This window comes from Hirundo rustica, chromosome 1, assembly GCF_015227805.2.
Source record: "Hirundo rustica isolate bHirRus1 chromosome 1, bHirRus1.pri.v3, whole genome shotgun sequence".
Classification (NCBI taxonomy): Eukaryota; Metazoa; Chordata; class Aves; order Passeriformes; family Hirundinidae; genus Hirundo; species Hirundo rustica.
In genome coordinates this window covers 121,179,088-121,198,662 of record NC_053450.1, presented here as the reverse complement: position 1 = coordinate 121,198,662, position 19,575 = coordinate 121,179,088, and the positions used below count along the sequence as shown (strand labels likewise).

The following is a 19,575-nucleotide window of genomic DNA, read 5'->3' as shown; positions in this document are numbered from 1 at the left end:
GTGTGAGCATAGACGGTACCAGGGGAAAGTTGTTAGTACTATCTTTAATAGAATAAGTGCTCTACAATTCAATAATCTATTTATGAGTTTAAGGACCAGGAACTCCAGCTGGGGAGTCCTGCATGTAGCTTTGTAGAAAGCACTGCACCACTGTGCCCGTGACTGCATCTGCACAACAGATGAGAGGAGCATTGAGGAGATCAGTTGTACAGCATATTGAAAAACTAACAGTTCAAACACTGCCTGATTACCATCCTCACAGCCCTTCTGAATTGATTGAGCTGATTATGTTGGTTCTGGTTGTGCACATAGCCTTTGCACATGGGACTAACTTTAAATGTGTGTGTAACTGAGCACAGGGTAGGGCCTCCATCAATAGAAAATACCTTTGCAAGTACATTTGAGAAGTTGCATGAAGTCTCATAAATAGTGGTTTCCTGCCTACTTAATTTTTTTCAGGTGTTGCCTCTGCCATGTGGTAGGGAATAGGGTCAGACACAGCCCTGTGATCACAAGTCCACGAGTACGAGGCAGGTCCAGGACAAGCCAGAGAGTCAGCTCGTGTGTCAGGGTAGTGACCAGGAGCGTGGATGGCCCCACACCAGCATGGTGCAGCTCTGATGTCACTCAGGCAGGGACTGAGGGCCCTGGGGGCCCATGGGCAGGAGATGTGGGGGCTCCAGGGGAGGCTACACAGGCCAGCAAGGTCTGTGGGTGGCACATCTTTCACTTGCTGTGCCTGAATGTTTCTTGTTTGGAGGCAGTTTGTCATGCAGACACCTCCATAAAGAAAGCCCAGCTAGGAATTTCCAAACTGGCTGTTTTCATCCTGAAATATCCTCTAAAAAAATAATTCATGTTTTAAAATATGTTAGATGCTGCAGTTGTGAACATATGCATACACACCCATAAGTGAGCCATTTTTTGGGCCAGAGAGATGCACAATGAATGATATGACTGCTATCATGGCAAGATAGTGTTCCAGATGTGCCACATGAGCAATGATCCTGGGAGGCTCACAGTCCTCACAGGTCCTGTTCTGCTCCCTGCAGGTAGATCTGGCCTGGCAAACCCTTTCTTTCTGTGTGTTAATTCTCCTCTAAGTGTACCAACCTGGATAAAACCCAGAAGGAGAGGCACAGGTTGTAGAGGGAAGAGTTGGGAGAAAGCAGATTTAAATTTATGTCTGAGCATGACTTCAACACTGCTGCAGCTGTAGTTCCTTTGCAAATGCTTTGAACCACTGGAGCCGCTTCAGTTTATTGCCTATTTATTAAGTACACTCCCGGCATAATTGATGGCGATACACACTTGCATTAGACCCACAGCAAGGAAGAAAGTGATTTACAAAGGCAGCAGCACCTAGAAACAGGAAGAGGAAGGTGACTAGCAGTATTGGATTTCCAAATGACAAAAGGCATGGTTAAACATAAAAGCAGAGAAAGTAAGAACAGGGTTTGTATACAAAGGCTGTGGGGAAGACCATTGGGCAGAAATTGACCAAAATATGTGTCTTCATATTTTTTAACAGTTTCATGACGGAAAAGGGCTAAGAAAGGAAAGAGTATTGCCATGAATAAAAAGGCATGAATAAAAGCAGGTGAATAAAGAACATAATCCTGTTATGGGCTAGAGGACTAGAGTACTGCAGAGACCAGAAGGTGACAACTTTCAACTCTTCCCTGTTTTGAAAATGTTTTCACCCTGAACTGGGGTGGAAAGGAAGGAAGAGTTGAAAGTTTTTACAGGAAAGGATTTAAAGAAAAACAAAATAGTTTGGGTTTTTTTTTGTTCTGACTTGTGGGCTGTGCCGCTTGAAGGTGGTTGTCAGCTGTCAGAAGTTTGAATTGGCAAGACACTCCCGACCTGAGAGCTCAGGGCTTGCTTCCCTGTCGGATCCTCACAGAGACAGGGATGCCACCCTCTCTTTTACATCCCAGCCCCATAGGTAGGAACACACTGCTTTTCTGTTGCCCTATTAACTCTTCTAGTACTAGAAGCCAGAGCAGCATGGAGTGAACTATCCCAAGAATGAGGATTATCCCAGTCCTCTGTCCCAGGTAAAAGAGCTGGGAGAGAAAGAATCTGAGTGCTAGGTGGCAGGTCTTGTCTTCAACACCACCTGGAAGCTTTCTGTTCAAATTTAATTTTCTGCCCAGAAAGTCAAGTTTGTGAGGCTTTTACAGAATTCTTATTTCCACATTTGCTACAGGAAATTAGTTGGGTTTTTTTGTTTGTTTGTTTGGTTGGTTGGTTTTTTAAAGAAAAGTAAATTACAAGAAAATAAAAATTACAGCAAATTAACTTTTTGGGGAGGACAAAAGATAGTCAAAGGAGATTCTGAGAGCAGGGGTATGAACCAGAGAAGAGGACTCTTTAATCTAATTGATAGTCTTGGCACACTACTGGAGGATGTACACTGGCAAGGAATAAATTTAATTTAACAATTTAAGGACCATTTTTTAACCATCTGAAAGCAAGGCTTTGAAACAACCTTCTAATAAGAGCAGGGATAAAAAACACTAGCTATTTTTATAAATGGAAGTTGCTGGGTTTACAAGAAGGTGCCTGCGGTGGCAGAACACTGCAGTTCTGCATTCCAGAGGTCCCTCCCTGCCCATCATTTCTGAGTCAGTCCCCAGGCACCTGAATAAAATTCCAGGACACTTTTACATCTCCAGAAATACGGCATTTAATAAAAGGGTTTGAAAATAGACAGGCAAGGAGTCATCCCATTTTAATGCACAGGATGCATCCTTCAAATAATGCCATCAAGTGTTCTGGTTCCAAGCTCCCCATCAAGCCACAGGGGCCACAAGACAGCAGGATACAGTAGGATGAGGCATGGGAGCTGACTTGGCTGTGGGGGACCTCTCCTGCTGATCTCATGTGCAGCTGAAGGGGTGCAATGAAGAGCAGCCAGCCCTCCCTCTGACTAATTCTGCCTTGACAAAGAGGCAGTCACTTGGTGCTTCCAAAGAGTTACAGCAAGAACAGAAAAAACTTACCATCTCTGGAAGAGAATAGCATCCCACATAATATTACTTGGGCCAAAAGTAGCTGTGACGGTTGGTTTTAAATAAGGGTGAAGTTGGTCCTCATCTGATTTGAACTGCCTTCCAAAGCTCAAATACTCAATACTTCCAAAGCTCAAAGCGTAAATACCCCTACTGTAAATTAGCATGAGCATCTCTGAGGCATTGACAATGTTCCATTTTAGTGATTCTTGTAATGAGAAGGAGGGGAATAATGTGGATTTATTTAATCTGGTGAATGTTGGTGCTGTAGAATGACAGTTGCTCCCTGTCAGCATTGTTGAACTGTGGCGTTGTGGCGTCCAGAGAACACCCATTGTGCATTTTATCCACAGAGCTGCCATTGTCACCACCACATTCTGTCCCCCCACTTGTTTGTACGACTGGCTGGTACAATACACTTGCTAAAAATATTATGCTGTTAAATATTACATGAGTACTTAGAGGCATCCTAATTCATACTCTTTTGCCAGTGTAGCTGAAAACCTGTCAAATGCCAAATCCAAGAAAAAACAAAAAGAAGTATGCTAGCATGGTAAAGACTGTGCAATTAAAAAAAAAATATTTAGGAGAAAAAAACTTAAATAAAATCTAATTCAGTGTTCAGAGGGCATGGGCAAGGCTTTAAGAATGTAATACTTATCCTATTGCATTCTGTAATGAACTATTTATAATTTCTTTGGCATCCAAAATCAGCTGAAGCCTTTAAGGAAAAGAATAAAAACTTATTTTTCTTGAGATATTCAAATTTCAACATAATGCAACAAAATATATTGAGAGTCAAACTAACAAAGAAAGAGAAATTATTTGGTTTGGGTAGAATTAGGTTTGTAAATCTGAAATTGACTGTGTGTTTGTAATCCAAAAGACTTTTTAAAAACCCAGATCTATATTACCGTATGGATGCTGCAATTATACTGAAAATACATCTGAAAAAGTTCCTATATTGAAGAGTGAAAAAAATTATTGCGGTAATGCAGAAGGTACCATGTAAACCACATGTGATTCATATATGCATACACACCCCAATGCCTACATATCTGCTGCAAAAATGTGCAGGGTATATTACAGCAGATGTATTGTTGGGCTCACTTATAAATAAACTTCAGTGCATTTCCAATAGATGTGTATTTGTCTCTGAAGAGAAGAGTAAAATCTTTGACTCAGGAATTCATAATTTTTCCTACAGTAAGCACATATGTAAATAAGAGGTGTGTTTGAAGTACCTCAAGCTGAAGTGCCCCTTTAAGGAAGCTTGCTGGGCTGCTTTGTAAAACTACTAAATAAATAACACTTCCATTTAGTGTACTGGTGACCTGGATAATAGATGGAAGCTTGTGCTTTGCTATATCTGTTCTGATGCAGCTGCTGGCTCCTTGGAGGTATCTGTTTTCAGTGGAGCATTTTGAGTGTCCATCAATTAAATAGAGCTCTCCACACAAAGCTTTACAAGACTAATGCTACCGTGCCTGGAACGTGTGGATTAAACAAAAGATTGGGGCAGTGTAAACATCCTCCTAGGGCTTATTGATGCTGTATTAAATTAAATGCTGATGGATGTATTCAGACTGCTCAGCTGCATCAAGAAAGGCTGTTTGTTTTAAACACTTAAGCATATAATCTCCTCTTGATGAGAACATGTAGTGCTATTAGTCTTAATGAGAATCATGTGCATACATTGGACAGGACGTATCCCCGCAAGATAAATACCATAGGTTTGTATAAAATGTCTGCAATCAATATAAACTCTTTTACTGTGCTGTGAAAGCCTTTATCTCCATCTTGGATGCCGTGCATCAAGCACCCCCACTCATCCGTCTGTATCAGGCCATGTCCACAAGCACTGTTACTGTGAGACGAGCGAGGCAATGGCTTTACATGTCAGCACCTTGCTGCTAACAGCCCAAGCCTGTGCCTGCTCCTCCTGGCAGACACAGCGAACCCCTCTCTGCTGTACAAGCAGGCAGAACCTTGCATCACCCCACTCACCGTGTGGCACTCACCTGCACCACATACCCTGAGGGGAGCGTAGTATCCTTAGCTCACGGGTGGGAAATCGGAACTACAGATCTCCAGGAAGCCTGAGGTAAAGCTGGGGGTAAAATCCAGACAGCCACACCCCCTACTTGACCATCTTTCTGCTGGAAGACCACCAAGACAGACAGGTCCTGGGAAGGGAGGACAGCAGAATTTCTTGATATGGAGAAAAAACGTGGGTATGAGAGTACTAGGTAGCACAGAACAGAGGTACTCATTTGAACTTGAAAAACTGTAGTGATCCTGTCTTGCTGCTGCTTTTTGTAATTCCACTCATTGCAAGCCAGGACTTCCCAGCAACACCTGTAAACTTTAGGCTCGTGTATTTCAAAGTGCTCTGTAATAGAGTTCTGACTAACTGTTATGTTGTGGCAAACAAAATGTATGCCTTTTTAGATGCATAATTCATCTGTTTAGCATTTCATCCATTACAAGTATCCATATTAATTTAAAAATTTGTAATGCACATTTTAGAATAATCGTATCGCTAAATGCCTTAGCATGTCTATTTAAATTCAGATCTTTGCTATAAATAAATGAGTCAAATATTAAGACATTAGAAGATAGCAGAAAATAAGGCAGCCTTCTTTTCAGCTAATCATTCTAGATATGTTGGTACATGATGTGCAAGATTTGGATGTTTCTTGATTTTTCCTACTGGTCTCCTGAGGGTTATTGGAAATTTATGTTATTTATCTATGCCTCTCTTTCCCCAGCAGAGATGAAAGAATGGTTCATACTCCTATGCACCGACCTGCAGATGGAAAATATGATGTCAGAACAAGTTATTAATATCTTAGTTGCTGTGAATAAATGGGCTAAATGCAAGAAATACGTTATTAACATGGTTTTCCATCCAACATTAAAACAGTATATTTGAAGTGGTACACTGCAGATATGGATGCTGTAATCACCAGCCCCTACAAAAGATGCAAGCAAATAAATTGTTTACTAAAACATAAAGAAACTACCATTCCTCACTGGCATACTGTAAAACTGGTAGCAATATATTATCATTTAAGCCTTCCAAATACTTTCAGGTTGATTTTCTTGTCAGGTTGCACACAATAAATCTGACTTAGAAGTCTAGCTTTGCTTGCATCAAAATTAGGATGATTTTAAACAGATTTCTTCCTCCTTTTCTAGATGGTGACAAGGCTGATATTTCTGCCAATATTTATCCAGACATAAACATCATTGCTGGAGCACTGAAGCTATATTTCAGAGACTTACCAATTCCCGTGATCACCTATGACACCTATTCCAAGTTCATAGAGGCAGCAAGTAAGTATTGCATGGCATTTGTACCAACCTTTATTTACATTTACCATCCATAAAGCTATCATTGTTAAAGGAAAGGATAGGAAAAAACCTGGAAAAATGGGTGCTGTCTTCATTCCTTCTCTGCCATGTCCTTTATTCACATGAAGCTTTTGCCTGATTGTTCATTGGATGGGATATCATGAAGGTTAAAAATATGGAAGTAAATGTATGGTATCAAAATAACCAACTAGTATGGGAAAATGTGGTTTCAGTGTCATTTTGCATGTCAAGATAAAAAAATAGTGTGAATCCTTCTCAGATTTTCAGAGAGATTGCCAGTTTTAAATGAGCACTGATGCTCAGTATATGTAGGTATCGTTGATACCTACATATTTAAATACATTGAGAAATCTTGAAGTAATTCCATGCCATTTCAATCTCTAGCTAAACCTACATATTCAAGCATTGTCTCCTAAAGACATATATCCACACTCCCATCTAGTTTTGAAGGCTAATGGAAGTAATCTTTTGTAATATTTTAAAGGGACAGTTCTGGGCAGATTAGTTATCATGAAGCACTTAACAAAGCTCAGGTACTGTACCTATAAAGACCTGTAGATAGAGCTACAGACCATGGAGATAACTCCTGGGAGGTCTTTGTTGCTGATTTCTTTTTAAAACCTGTTTCTTTGGAGGTGTTTTTGGGGTTTTTTGGGTTTTTTTGAGGATGCAGAAGTAGCTGATAAGCTGAAGTCACATTTATGAGTGCAATATTTATCCCTGCAAGCACAGTCAATGGCTTGTAAATGATTCCATAATAATAAGTTATCTTCCTGATTTATTGCTGTGTACACATGGAAAGCCCTATTAACATTAATCCTGCTTGGTGTTTTTACAGAAATCTCCAATCCTGATGAACGACTAGAAGCAATACATGAAGTGTTGATGTTACTCCCTGCTGCTCACTACGAGACACTTAGATACCTAATGATTCATCTCAAAAAGTGAGTTAATTGACATGCATGGTAATTCTTGAAGAGCTTAACAATTTTCTGCTTTGAGGGAGAAATATTACAGAAAGTCCTAATAAAGCTTCCATTAGGGCTCTGCCACTAAACCAATAATGTTACAGATAAGCAGACAAGCTGTTTGTATAAGTGCATATAAGCTGGGCACTTATATATCATAGACCCTTTTGCTGGCCTATTATTGCAAACCTTTCAAGAGTTAATTGACATTTGTCACGCTTCTCTGAGGCAGATAATATCTGAAAAATACCAAATGGTGGGTACTCCAGAGATGTGCTGCTGTGAGGCAGCACTTGACCATGCTTTGTTTCTGCCTCCCCTTACCTCCTCTTGAACAATAACCCTAAAAGGAAGGAGCTGTCTCTTTTGAGTTTTTTGCTCACGTCACAATAAGCCAAGAATCAAGCAGGGCTTATTTTTATATGACTAGTAAAAGTAATGCAGGTCCCAGTTATATCTCTCTTGGTTTTAAACATGTTCTGCCTCATTTGCTTTCCAAAGCTTCTTTAGGCATACATAAGACATCCACGAGGGGCTTCATAAAGCTTCATAAGGCATACAAAATTTTCAAAAGTGCCTAAATTTACATTTTTTAGGTACTTAGGAGTGTACTTCGAAATTTTCCATGTTTTCAGCTAGGTATCTAGAAAAATTAAGGACCGCTCCAGAGAGGGTCCATCACTTCCACTCATTTCAAGCAAAGCTGTTTTTCAAAACCATGCTAACTTTGCTGCTTTGGGTATTTACATGCCTCAAGAGGTCTTCTTTGTAAGTTTTTAAAAACTGAAGCTGAGTACAGACTGGTGCTGTCATCTCAAAGCAGGCCTTCATTTATGGCTATATTGCCCAAATTATTTCTTGACTCTGGTTAAACTTTGCAGCTTGGAAACAACAGAAAAGGGGATAAGGAAGGAATAAAGCTATTGAACTTTTATTCAGTACATCAGTGATCTCTTCTTATTTGTTTCACTACTTGCAACACAGTCGTAAATGTGGAGTAGTTCCTGGTTTTCGTCTGCACTATTCTGCACTACTAATGCCAACCTAAAAAGACCTCAGTCCTCATAGAGCTGCAATAAGGAACTTTTGTGAAGTGCATTTCATGCTCTATCATGTTCTCATTATGCAGAGACTTTTCCTCACTTTGAATCAGCTCAGGTCATTACAATTGAGTAATTTTTCCCCTTGATGGGACATTACCTGGGTATACAGGAGCTTCTTGGGACTCTGCAGAAATGAGATGTGCAAATACCCACCCTTGTCAGTACATATGCATGGACAACTGATGATGACTCACGTTAGCTTTTAAGGAGAGCTGTAGAGGCTGTAGAAAAGTGACCTGCACACAGAATCAGTACGTTCATGTTCTGGCTGCAAATTATTAATAGATATGTATGGACTTGCCTTCCTGCTTCTCGTGAACTGCAGTCCAGGCTTTTCTTCAGCTGTTGAGCTGAACTGCTGATGAGGCAAAATGAGTCTGAAGTGATGATTAGGCTTTCTCCCTCAAATATCTGCAAGTCATGCAATGAGTTTCCTCCCCATTCCCAAATTGTAGCTTTTGATATCTGCATGGAAATCTAGTGCCCATCAGTTCCCATGGAGAATCTGTTGGGGAGATCTGAATGTGAAAGAGGAAAGAATCATTAAGGTTCAGGCTATGCTGTTCTGTAGATTAAACACAGAGTTCCCCCTTCAACCCCCTAAGACTCTTCCTGCATGGATAAAACATACACCAGTATAAGGGAGTCTCTGTAAGGATTGCAGGGTCACAGCCTCTGCACCACTGCTGTTTCTCAATTGAAAACAAACTCCAGAGTTTTTGTTAAAAACAAAGGAAAATCCAGCAGAGGATCAGCATCAGCAACAAAAAATTAGTTTGTCGGTCAATTAATTACCTTTCTGATAACTTTTTGCTCAGAATTGAAGGAAATGCAATAGCATGATCACTCCCCCCTGAGATGAAATACATACAACTCTCTCTACACTGACATTGCAGTCGAGCTCCGAATCTTCTCTGTGTTCACCCCAGCTGTGTTCAGCACACTCCTGAACAGAGGTGCTGGTAAGATCTGTGTAGCTTTGCACAGCTGTTGAACATCTGTACTGCATCCATGCACAGAGTGTCAAACATACACTTGCACAGAGATGGCTCCAGCTTTGCAGCCCTCGTTTGTCGTTGCTCCTTGCAAAGCACAGCTAATACATGTGCTAAAAGAGGAGGATGTATCTGTGAGTAGGGGCACTAATGGATTTCTGTCCTGAAAGCAAAGAGGAACAGCATTTTTCTGTGACACAGCCCTTCTTTGCAGAGAGACGACAGCAAAAGCAAAACCAAGCCACACGAGTACCTTGCAAACAAGGGAAGACCAGAGTACTTCTAGTTTCAACCACTTTGTGCTCCCCTGATGGCGTGAGTCAATCCACTTACAATGTCCAACTGGGAACTGCTGTGGCTAGGGAAGGCCTCAACTGTTGCCAGGACAGCTGTCATCAAAACCATATGTGCTTCACCTTGGCAGAGAAGCTCTATGAAGGAGATGTGAAACATTATCCAGGCTGTACTTCTCAGAGGAAATGTCTGGTCCATGACTGATCAAGGACTGTGATGGATCAAGGGACTGGGACTGTCCTACACCACAGTGCAAAGAGCACTCTCAGGACTGAACTCAGTATGCCACTCAAATAGGATAACACTGATGTGATCCAGCACTGTTACCTGGAGGGAAACCTTGAGAACACCTTGCAATTTCCAGCAAGCCTGACTGATTTTCCAGTCAGGCCTGATTTCACTGCAGCTTGGCCAGTCCTTGGTGGACTTTCTTTGCTTCAGCCACATGCAGTCCAAATATTCCTGTATTTATTTCCATTATATGACCTATGTCAGCAAACAAAACAGTCTGGGCTCCTCCCTGAAGTGCCTCTGTTCTCTGTCAAAGATAGATGGCATTTACAGTAGCCTGATTTAAGCAAGCCACCTCTCCATGCAGGTGCAGGATGCAGCCAACTCCTAAAGTGTAACAAGTAGCTGGAATCACTCAGCTCCTTGTTGGCCTGAGGCAGCCAGCAAGGCAGAAAATCCATGTGAAGGGGTGGGTTCCTGCAGGCTGGGATCATGTCTGGGAGTGTCAGTAGTCAAAGGAAAATCTGTGCCTGTATTTGTGGAGCACACCCACACCCCCTATATGATACACACCAAACACAACCTGCCAGAGAACTGCAGTTACTGTAGCATAGAGGACTGTTCCATGCATCATCATTTAAATCATGATTATGCTTTTAAAAAAGCAGCCACTTGGAAAATTCACTGAAGAGGCCCGTGAGAGGTGTTTAAAGGCACTAAAAATCAACAAATCCACCATAGCTGCATTGTACTTTCTGTGGTAACAATTATATTGAGACAAAGTAAAAATTGTCACTGAAAAATGTCTGTGTACCAGTGCTTCATCTGAGGCAAGAGTACAGACAAAGACGCAGATATTTTCTTTCTGGGAAGTAAGCAACTAATTATTTTCTTTTTGTTTGTTTGTTTGTTTTTGTTTTCCCCTCTTTTAGGGTTACCTTGCATGAAAAGGAGAATTTTATGAATGCTGAAAACCTGGGAATAGTTTTTGGACCTACTTTAATGAGACCTCCAGAGGACAGTACCCTTGCTACACTGAATGACATGCGGTACCAGAAGTTAATTGTGCAGATTTTAATAGAAAATGAAGATGTTCTTTTCTAGTCAGAGAGGCATATATTCAAAGCCATTTGTTTAAAGATAATTAGTCTGAAGGAAAAACAACATTTCTTTAATTTTTTTTTTTAAACAGAAAGGAAGAGTTCCTTGACTGCACTTCAATTTCTGCAAAGTTGCAGATGGATGCCAAAATGTTTAGGGAAAGCCTATGTCTCATAGACATATGCCTCTTTGTAGAAGGGAAAAAGAAGGTCAGAAAAAATCCTCTTACCTTGTATCTTTTGCCTTGCCTCAGATGTATATTTGTTTTGAGAAGTTTCAAACAATTTTATTGTTAACTTATTAAGAAACGCAAAACGTATTTTAATATGGCTAGAGAAGCAAAGGTACTTAATCAGTGTTACTTGTATACGCCTATACATTTCCTTCCTCATGAGACATAATTATATATGTCAATTGTGAAACAGAACCTATATTATAAAGATATTTTTACTTTACCTAGCTGAAAGAATGGCATTTTATTTTAGCAAACTATAAATCAATGCGGTGCATTGATTATTTTCACGTAATTCTTTCCTGCGTTTTTGCTATGATATATTAAAACAATTGCCACTAATGCAGTATTATCCTGACATACCTCTTCCATTGCAAGTGTTTTAAAGGAGAATACCTTACTTGTGCATATTTCAGCTTTCCTTAGGTTTCTTTGCATTTAGGCACTAGCATCCTAGGATTGTACACTTCTAGCCATTTGCTATTTCCCAAAATATACAGAATTTTCATTTTCTCTCTCTTTTTTTTTTTTTTCTTTCCCTCTCCCATGGAAAATATGGTCTTGACAATTTTTTAAAAGTCCTAGTGGTAGTATCAGTTTCATATGCCAGATTTTTCTTGGATTACAGTAATATATAAATTACGTGATGCTGGGACACTGGATATTTTCTGGCCTTGTTGAAAAAGTCAGCACTTTTTTGGGTGAATGATGAAGGATTTGGTTTTTCTGTAAAAATTGAGTTAATGTTTTGTCATGTTTCTCTATTTATAAATGTACAGTAAATCAGCTAAAAATCGTAGGTATTTATCTTGAATGTGTTTTCTGATGGTTTGTTAAAAAAAAAAAAAAAAAAGGAAGGAAGAAAAAAAGAACGTGTAGGACATGTGGGAGCTGGTAAATTTAATTATTACCAAATTTTAATATTTTTTCCCCTCACAAACATTGACCTATGGAGTTCAGTCTAACTGCAACTTATTCCTAATGTCAAAACTGTTTCTCAGCATGAGATGTTTCTGCAAGCATAGAAAATCAACATACTTTACTACCAAACTCAATTTTCAGTACAAAAAAATTCTAATACTCCCTCATCTTGATCATTTGTATCATATGCTTGGTAATTCAGTGATGCAGTTTCCTGAATTATTTCAGGGAGCACGTGTTTCTATTCAAATTGAAAATATGTGTAACTAAGATAATGAAGAGAGGTAGAGGGTATGACTGTAAATTTGTCGTCTTCTAGAGAAATAACTAAGGGCTAGATAGATTAACCCAGATTGCAGAGCAAGTGCTAAATAGTCTGAGTTCCCAATACTTCCATAGATCCTCCTGCCTTGTAAAGGACTATTTGTTGTAGGTTATGTACTACTTAATACTGTCATAAAAATGATCTGGAAATGGTTTTATTTTGTGAAGTGAAATATGCTTTGTAATTTATGATAGTGTAAATGGAAGGAAAAATCCCATTAAATGTGTTAAAAGAGTTTTGGTGTCTGTCACTGACAACACGGCAAGCTGCCAAACAAAAATCAATCGCTAATTACCATTCTGACATTCCTGGAAACTTTCCTGCTCAAAAATTAAGAACAGTTTTACTGCATGTTGCAGTTTCAGTTTGGCACTCGGTTGTCCATACTACTACAGCCAAGCACATGCATACATCCATTTTCAGAGACCACCCTGAACCACCTCTATGCAAAACTTCAAGCAAGCAATGAATCCCAGCATCAGTCTAATTATAATATCCGAGAATCAATGCCATCAGAGTATTTTTCCACAGTCTTGAACACAGACTTTGACTAACAATGGTTCTTTTTTTTTTTTCTTCTGGTCAGTTCCTTTATGAGTTGTTTTTTCAAGGTAGCACACAGGCAACTTCAGCTTGTCTCATTGTCTGGAATCTCCTACACGTGTCCCATGTTAAGGATTTGATGACAGTACAAGACAGTGTGCCTAGAAGCACCCATGCTTAGTGTCTGGAGAGCAGAAGTTTCTAATCTGTTGGATAGAGGGATGAGTATGATTCTGCACCTTAAAACACAAATATCTACTAAATTGTTCTCGTTTCACTTGGCTAACTGATCAGCCGATGTCCAGCATCCTCGGGGCATACCGAGCACGGAGGCAGAAGGACCCTGTCCCCTCCACACCTCATCAGTGCCACCTTGTGCTGTGCCTGCTTCATCTCTTGTCTCGGACCTGCTGTGGCCATGGCTGCTGCATCGGGGGTTGAGCTGCACCGCTGAGGTCAGACTATTTCAGACTCACCATTTGAGGAAGTTAAAAGGGAGCAGACTTCCCTCTGCAAAACTGACTGCTGCCACAGTAGAAAAATCATGTTTGCCTTTAATGGAAACCTATAATCCAGTACACAGGAGAAAAAAAAAAAAAAGGGGTCTGACTAGATTAAACCAAATCCTTCCCTTTGTTTCAAAGCATTCAGCGAGAGCATGATGACGTGCTCATATGAGGTGCTAGCAGCGGGTAGTAAGAGTCCTTTGAAAGACGCTCCAGGAGGCTGTGTGTGAGCCCATGTAACTTCCCTGCTAAGTCATTTCATCTTGAGTTGAACACAGCTCTGCACCCCTGAGAGCAGGTGAGACACCAGTGTCTGACTGCAGTGGATCCTGCCTGCAGCCAGGTGTTCAGCAGAAACCTTGCTCCCCTCCAGCTATTGGAGAAGGCCTTTGGTGAAGCAGCAAGTCCCCTCCTGCAGCCACCCACTCCCCATTCCCGTCTGCCATTCAACTCTCCCCGTGTTCTGGGTGCCACTCTGTACATCCTCACAGCAACTGGGGAGAGACAACTTGCCCTCCATAAAGCAGAAATGTCTTAGCCACGATCAGTGAAACATTACATCCACATTAATGGTTTGTAAGGTGGTGGCTTTTCAGAGTGCTGTGGAACAGTGGAAATCTCTTCTATAAACCCATCTTTGTGAGACTCATTGCTGTCAGGTTCAAGTATTTGGAACCCACCAGGGAGCTGAGCAAAGGAGTTGTTTTCTGGCACCACCACAAGGCAGCATGCTCTGTGTCTGACTCCAAAGCTCCATCCTGAGAGGGCACCGGAGAGGGGACTGCCAAAGGATTTCCTCAAATGAGACACCAGTTCGGGGCTCCTCCACACAGACACCAGTTGCTGAGAAACTTAATTATTTCTCTCCTGCTGTCAAATTGGAATTGGACAAAGGATGTAGAAGTTACTGAGGAAGGAGAAGAAGTTGGGGGGGGGGGGGGGGGGGGGAAGGGAAAGGGGGAAGAAAGAGAAAGTGCATAGTAAGAAAAACTTTTCTTAACATCAAGTTACAGAGTACAAAGAAGACAGCGCATTGTTCTCAACTCTCTGCTTTGCAAGCTGTCGTCAGTTTAAGCTATAAAACAGGTCTAACAGAGCAAAAGCTGGGTGAAATGGAACCACATTAATTTTATTTCTAAATTTATTTCATTTATTTCTACACTTTCCCACACATAACATTCTGAAAGCTCACACAACATTTGAGTCTTATTGACAGAGAGTGCTGCAGGGGCACATAGCCTAAGACTCAAGGAAGGAATGTACCAGGTTTGGGGTCTCTTCTGAAACAAGGTTTTTGACAGAGCTGGGCTGTGTATTATTACTGGGAAACACAGTGCATGGGAGGGAGAAGGGATTGCAGGTGTGATATTGGGCTGAACTCTAGGCTTAGTGAGACCTTGGAGCTGGGAATACCTGGACTGAACCACATAACCACAGAATCATAGAATAGTTTGGGTTGGAAGGGACCTTTAAAGGCTTTCTAGTCCAACTCCTCTGCAACCTCCCTGCAGGAGCTTGTCTGACCATCTTCTTATCTCTTTTATTGACAAGTACAGAGTAAAGTTCTGCAGAAAAGATAGAAAAAATACTGCAGTGCCAATAAACCCCCTACCCATAACCAGGGACTGAAAGCACAAAAACTCTTTGAGTAAGTGGGTAGTTCACACACTTAGGCAAGAAGAATGCCATCTAACTGGATCTTCAAAGCAGAATTACATTGCTATCCACAGCTATCCAGAGGGAATTAAGAGACTATAGGGCAAATAGAGATAAGGGTGAGAGCATCAATACACTTTATGTTCTTTAGCTATAGAGATAAGCCCCTTGATTAAAGAAAACTGTTAAGATTCAGAAATCTGAACCTTAGGGAACTAAGATTATTGCTGAATGCTCTAGGGCCTGCAGATTCAGGGCATCAGTGGATCTTATACGGGGCCATACTTTACATTTTTTCTCCAAAGGCATGTTGTTCCGAGTACAAGTATATGACTATGCTGATGCTACATGTAATGCCAGGACTGGGCGTTCAAAGCCTGAAGGCATTGGATTATTGCAGGATGTTTTAAGGACTGCAGTTAGGAAGAAAGCTTGTCTCAGATGTAGAAAGTGCTTTGTAAGCTACAGTGGAAATGAACAGCTGCTTATAAGTAGAGAAACTGTCAGGGTTCAGTTTGCAGCTGGTATGGGGATGGCACAAACCAAGGTTGCCACTGGAAGCTGCTTTCATTGCAAGGCCTGACAAGGTGCCAGTCAAAATATTCTGGCTTTTCTTGAAATTATGAGCCATTTTTTACCACTAAAAGGAATGTTAGAATGAGGAGTAGGGTTAGATGTAGGGTTTGGAACTGCAGATCTTGAAGAGCAAAAATTGCTGCCAGCCATATTTGAAGATACCTTAATTTCTGTTCTACATATGATGATCAATGTCCTTAAAAATCCTTATTAATTACCACATGCTGCTGCCCAAGAACTTCAGAAGACTGGGCTCCATAGGTATCCGTAGCATCCATGGGTAACAGTTAGGGTTAGGTTAGTAATCCAAATATTGGGGAACCAGTGTTGTCACTGCAAGCTGCACAGCCCTCAGTATTAGCAATAGTAATGATTATAGTCAGTAAGGGGCTGTTGTTCATGGTGGGGTTTTTGTTGTTTCAGACATGAGTGTCACAGTTACAGTTAAAGTAGGAATTAGTGACAGACCTTGGAAATTTAAAGCCTTAAATTCTGAGTGGTTCCCAAAGTTGTGAAAACTGCACAACAATGTTGGTATCATTAATGATCAGCTCTGTCTTTCCACACAATGTGTGGATTCTCTGGTTAAGACTAGGGATATTAGACAAACAGACTTTTTTTTGCGAGGCCTTCAGAGCTAGGAAGGGTACTGATGTCAACAGTCACCATATATATTCATATTTTTCTGATCTGCTGAAGGAATAGGACCTTAGTTTTATTTTCAGATACTATAAGAGTGAAAGAGAAGATAAATCTTAAGAGTCTGGGATTCAAAGAATCAGAGTCTAGGATTCAAAGAATCAGACTGAGCTTGCTGCTGGACATACAAATGTAAGAATAGGGCTGGTGTCAGAGGCTGGCTGAAAACTTGAGGAGTTGTGTTTATGGTCTGTTTTGATGAAGTTTTGGGCCTTCCTTGTAGTTACGGGTGTTTTTGTTAAAATTTCAGAATCTGTTGGGTTCTGAGACAGATTTATTCATGAAGCTGAACTTCCCATTGAATGAGAATGAGCACTGGCACTAAGCTAACACTTGCATTCCACTACAGGACTAGTTCCCTTCACAGAGCTACCTTAGGGCCCATGTAAATAAGAATATTGTCTGCCCTAGTGTTGGAGGTAAGATCAGAAAACTTAAGACTACGTCTGTGTCAGTCAATAAAATGGAGTCAAGGCAATCATGCTCTATCCATATTACATTGTACATTCTGCTTAAGGGGAATAATCCTTTACTCCCACTGCCTTGAAACCATGCCTGACCAGTGCACATACTGACAGAGGCCCAAATTCAAAATTGTGCCAGGGACTCACCACCGATAGGTTAAATACACCGGGTGCAGGGTTAAAATCCATACCCTGGTACTAATTTGTTTTGTTCATTTGGTTGGTGGGTTTTTTTATTGTTTTTGGGGTTTTTGGCAGAGCAAAAGTTATCTGGTAATGAATGCTGCAGTTCCACAGTCTTGAGCAGCAGCCTGGTATCAACAGGGAAAATGTTCTTGCCCATTATAAAATAGCTGGAGTCCTTCCTGTGGTTGTTAAGGTAAAAGCTAAGATTGGAGATGCTGCTAGCACATGGAAATCTATATCTACAAGAAATTAAGTTACTGCTGGCTTCTTCTGAACTGGCAGCTCGACACGGATGGGAGACAGTTGTTCATGTGGTCTTTTCCCATACAAAGAGGTCCACTGGTTTAAATTAACGTAACATTTAGGCTCTGAGACTAAGGAGTTCCAAGAACTGCTTTTAATGCTGAATATTAAAGGGCCAACTTGTGTCAGCAGGTATCAGTGCTGCTGCTTTTTTTTTTTTTTTTTTTTTTTTTTTTTTTTTTTTTTTTTTTTTTTTTTTTTTTTTTTTTTTTTTTTTTTTCCTATGAGCCAAATACTCAGTTAGCTGTATATCAAGGCAGGATTAAGAGTTTAATTAAAATTTGAAGATAAAAACGTTGAATATTGCTGGGAATATGGACTTCAGCAGAACTCTGCTCTCTATAGGTGCCAGTGCCATATGCTCTTTTCAGTTGGCACGAACACAACCTTGGCCTGAATGTTGACATTTGAGAAACCCAAGTTTCAAACATCCAGTATATTTTCTTGATGGTTTGGGGTTTCAGGGTAAATGAGAGCTCTCATAGTGACATTCACCAGTGCATGTTATGCTTCTGGGGGTCCCCTTGGTAGAATTGTAACTGCATTTAATATCAGAGCTTTGGAAGCCAAAGGGTTCCATGGTGTTGGGAAGGCTGATGTCTGCAGTGGCCTCTCTTGTCCTGCCAGTAGAGATGGGGCCCCTCAACACAATTAGATAAGGGTGTGGTTTGGCAATCCAAGCTTTCCAGAGCCCAATTCCAACTCGAGCACAGTAGAGTCTGCAAAATTTGGTAAAAGGACAGTGGGAACTGCAAGAAGCACTTTTTTTCTTTTTTTTCCATTCACTGCAATAATAGTTAGGGGTTGTAAATAAGATTAGTCTGAGGACTGACATTAAAATCAATCTTTGAGAATCTAAGTCTTGAAAATACCTGGATATTTCTGAATTTTGGAGAGCCTGCAGAATTATCAAGAAACTTATGTCAATATGGTCCAACTGTACACAAAAGGAGCAAGCTACAATGTGGAAAAAAAAAAAAAAAGAAAAAAAAAAAAGGCCCTACTGTTTTATTTTGCAGTCTACTGTGGCATCTGCAAGAATCCTGCACAGACACCCTAGCTGGGACTATAAAACCCCACTGCTTTTACTCCCAGCCTCCTGCAAAGACAGGACAGAATTTAACCACAGCAGTCTTATTAAATGAATGTGCTATCCAACTTCCATGCATTGAAATAGGCAATATGTTATTTACTTTTCTGTTTAAATAAACACTGTAAATATATGTATACTGAAAGAGTGCAACGAGTACTGTTGCAGCAAGAAAGGGAGAGTGCGTACATTTTCACTGTCAGAGATGTTTTTGTATAAACACTAACCTTAGTGACAGTCTTGTGGAACAGCATGTTGTGACTTTCAAAAGCAGAGCAGGTTTTGCTCTCCTCCTGCACCACCACAGACTCATGCAGGCAGCATCCTCCCACTCCCACGTCTCTTACAAAGTATTCCAACCTGTCTCTCTCTTTTCAGTAGACTCTGCTCTCAGTACACTGTCAAAAATGAAAATATCTCTCATTCTAGGACTCTTTGAAATGGGTTTAACTGGGGGGGGGGGGGGGGAACCACCAAAAACAAAACACCAACCCCACACTGATTTGATGTAAGTTCAGCATTTGTTGAGCTAAGAGGTCAGGTGTATGGTAGTCAAAATAAATACAATGTTTTCTACAAGACTATTTGCAGACTGAAAGTTATAAAAGATAAAGAGCAGTAATTTTTTGGGGGAAAAGAGCATTTAAAAATAAAAACTACCTTTATTTCTACATAAATTCCCTTTTTCCCAGGCAGTTCCTTGGGACACAAAATAAGGAGAGATGCTAGTGTTCTCTTTCTGTACAGATACAAGTGAGTAGTAAAGCAAAGCAGTAGGTCATAGTCACAAGGAGAAACTTGACCCTTGGAGAAACAGACAGTGGTCTGCTGCTCCCCTTGGCCCAAGAGAGCCTGATGCCCTGGTGCTTTGTGTTTTGGAAAATGTTAGTTGCTTACTTGTTAGGAGGGAATGTAAAGGCCATCTTTTATCACTGGAAGTTAGTGTTTTATTCCATAGATTTTTTGTTGTTGTTGTTGATTTTAATT

At 40.6% G+C, this 19,575-nt stretch overlaps 1 protein-coding gene across 1 annotated transcript in view; it reads left to right on the top strand.

Annotated features, from left to right (window-relative positions):
- The window catches only part of CHN2 (chimerin 2), a 158,585-nt gene extending 145,785 nt beyond the window's left edge, over nt 1-12,800 (top strand). Inside the window, exons 11-13 of the mRNA XM_040070700.2 lie at nt 6,219-6,356; nt 7,234-7,339; nt 10,919-12,800. Coding sequence (XP_039926634.1) covers nt 6,219-6,356; nt 7,234-7,339; nt 10,919-11,090 — 416 coding nt within the window. The 3' untranslated portion in view covers nt 11,091-12,800. The remainder of the gene's footprint in view (nt 1-6,218; nt 6,357-7,233; nt 7,340-10,918) is intronic.
- The last annotated feature ends 6,775 nt before the right edge of the window (nt 12,801-19,575 follow it).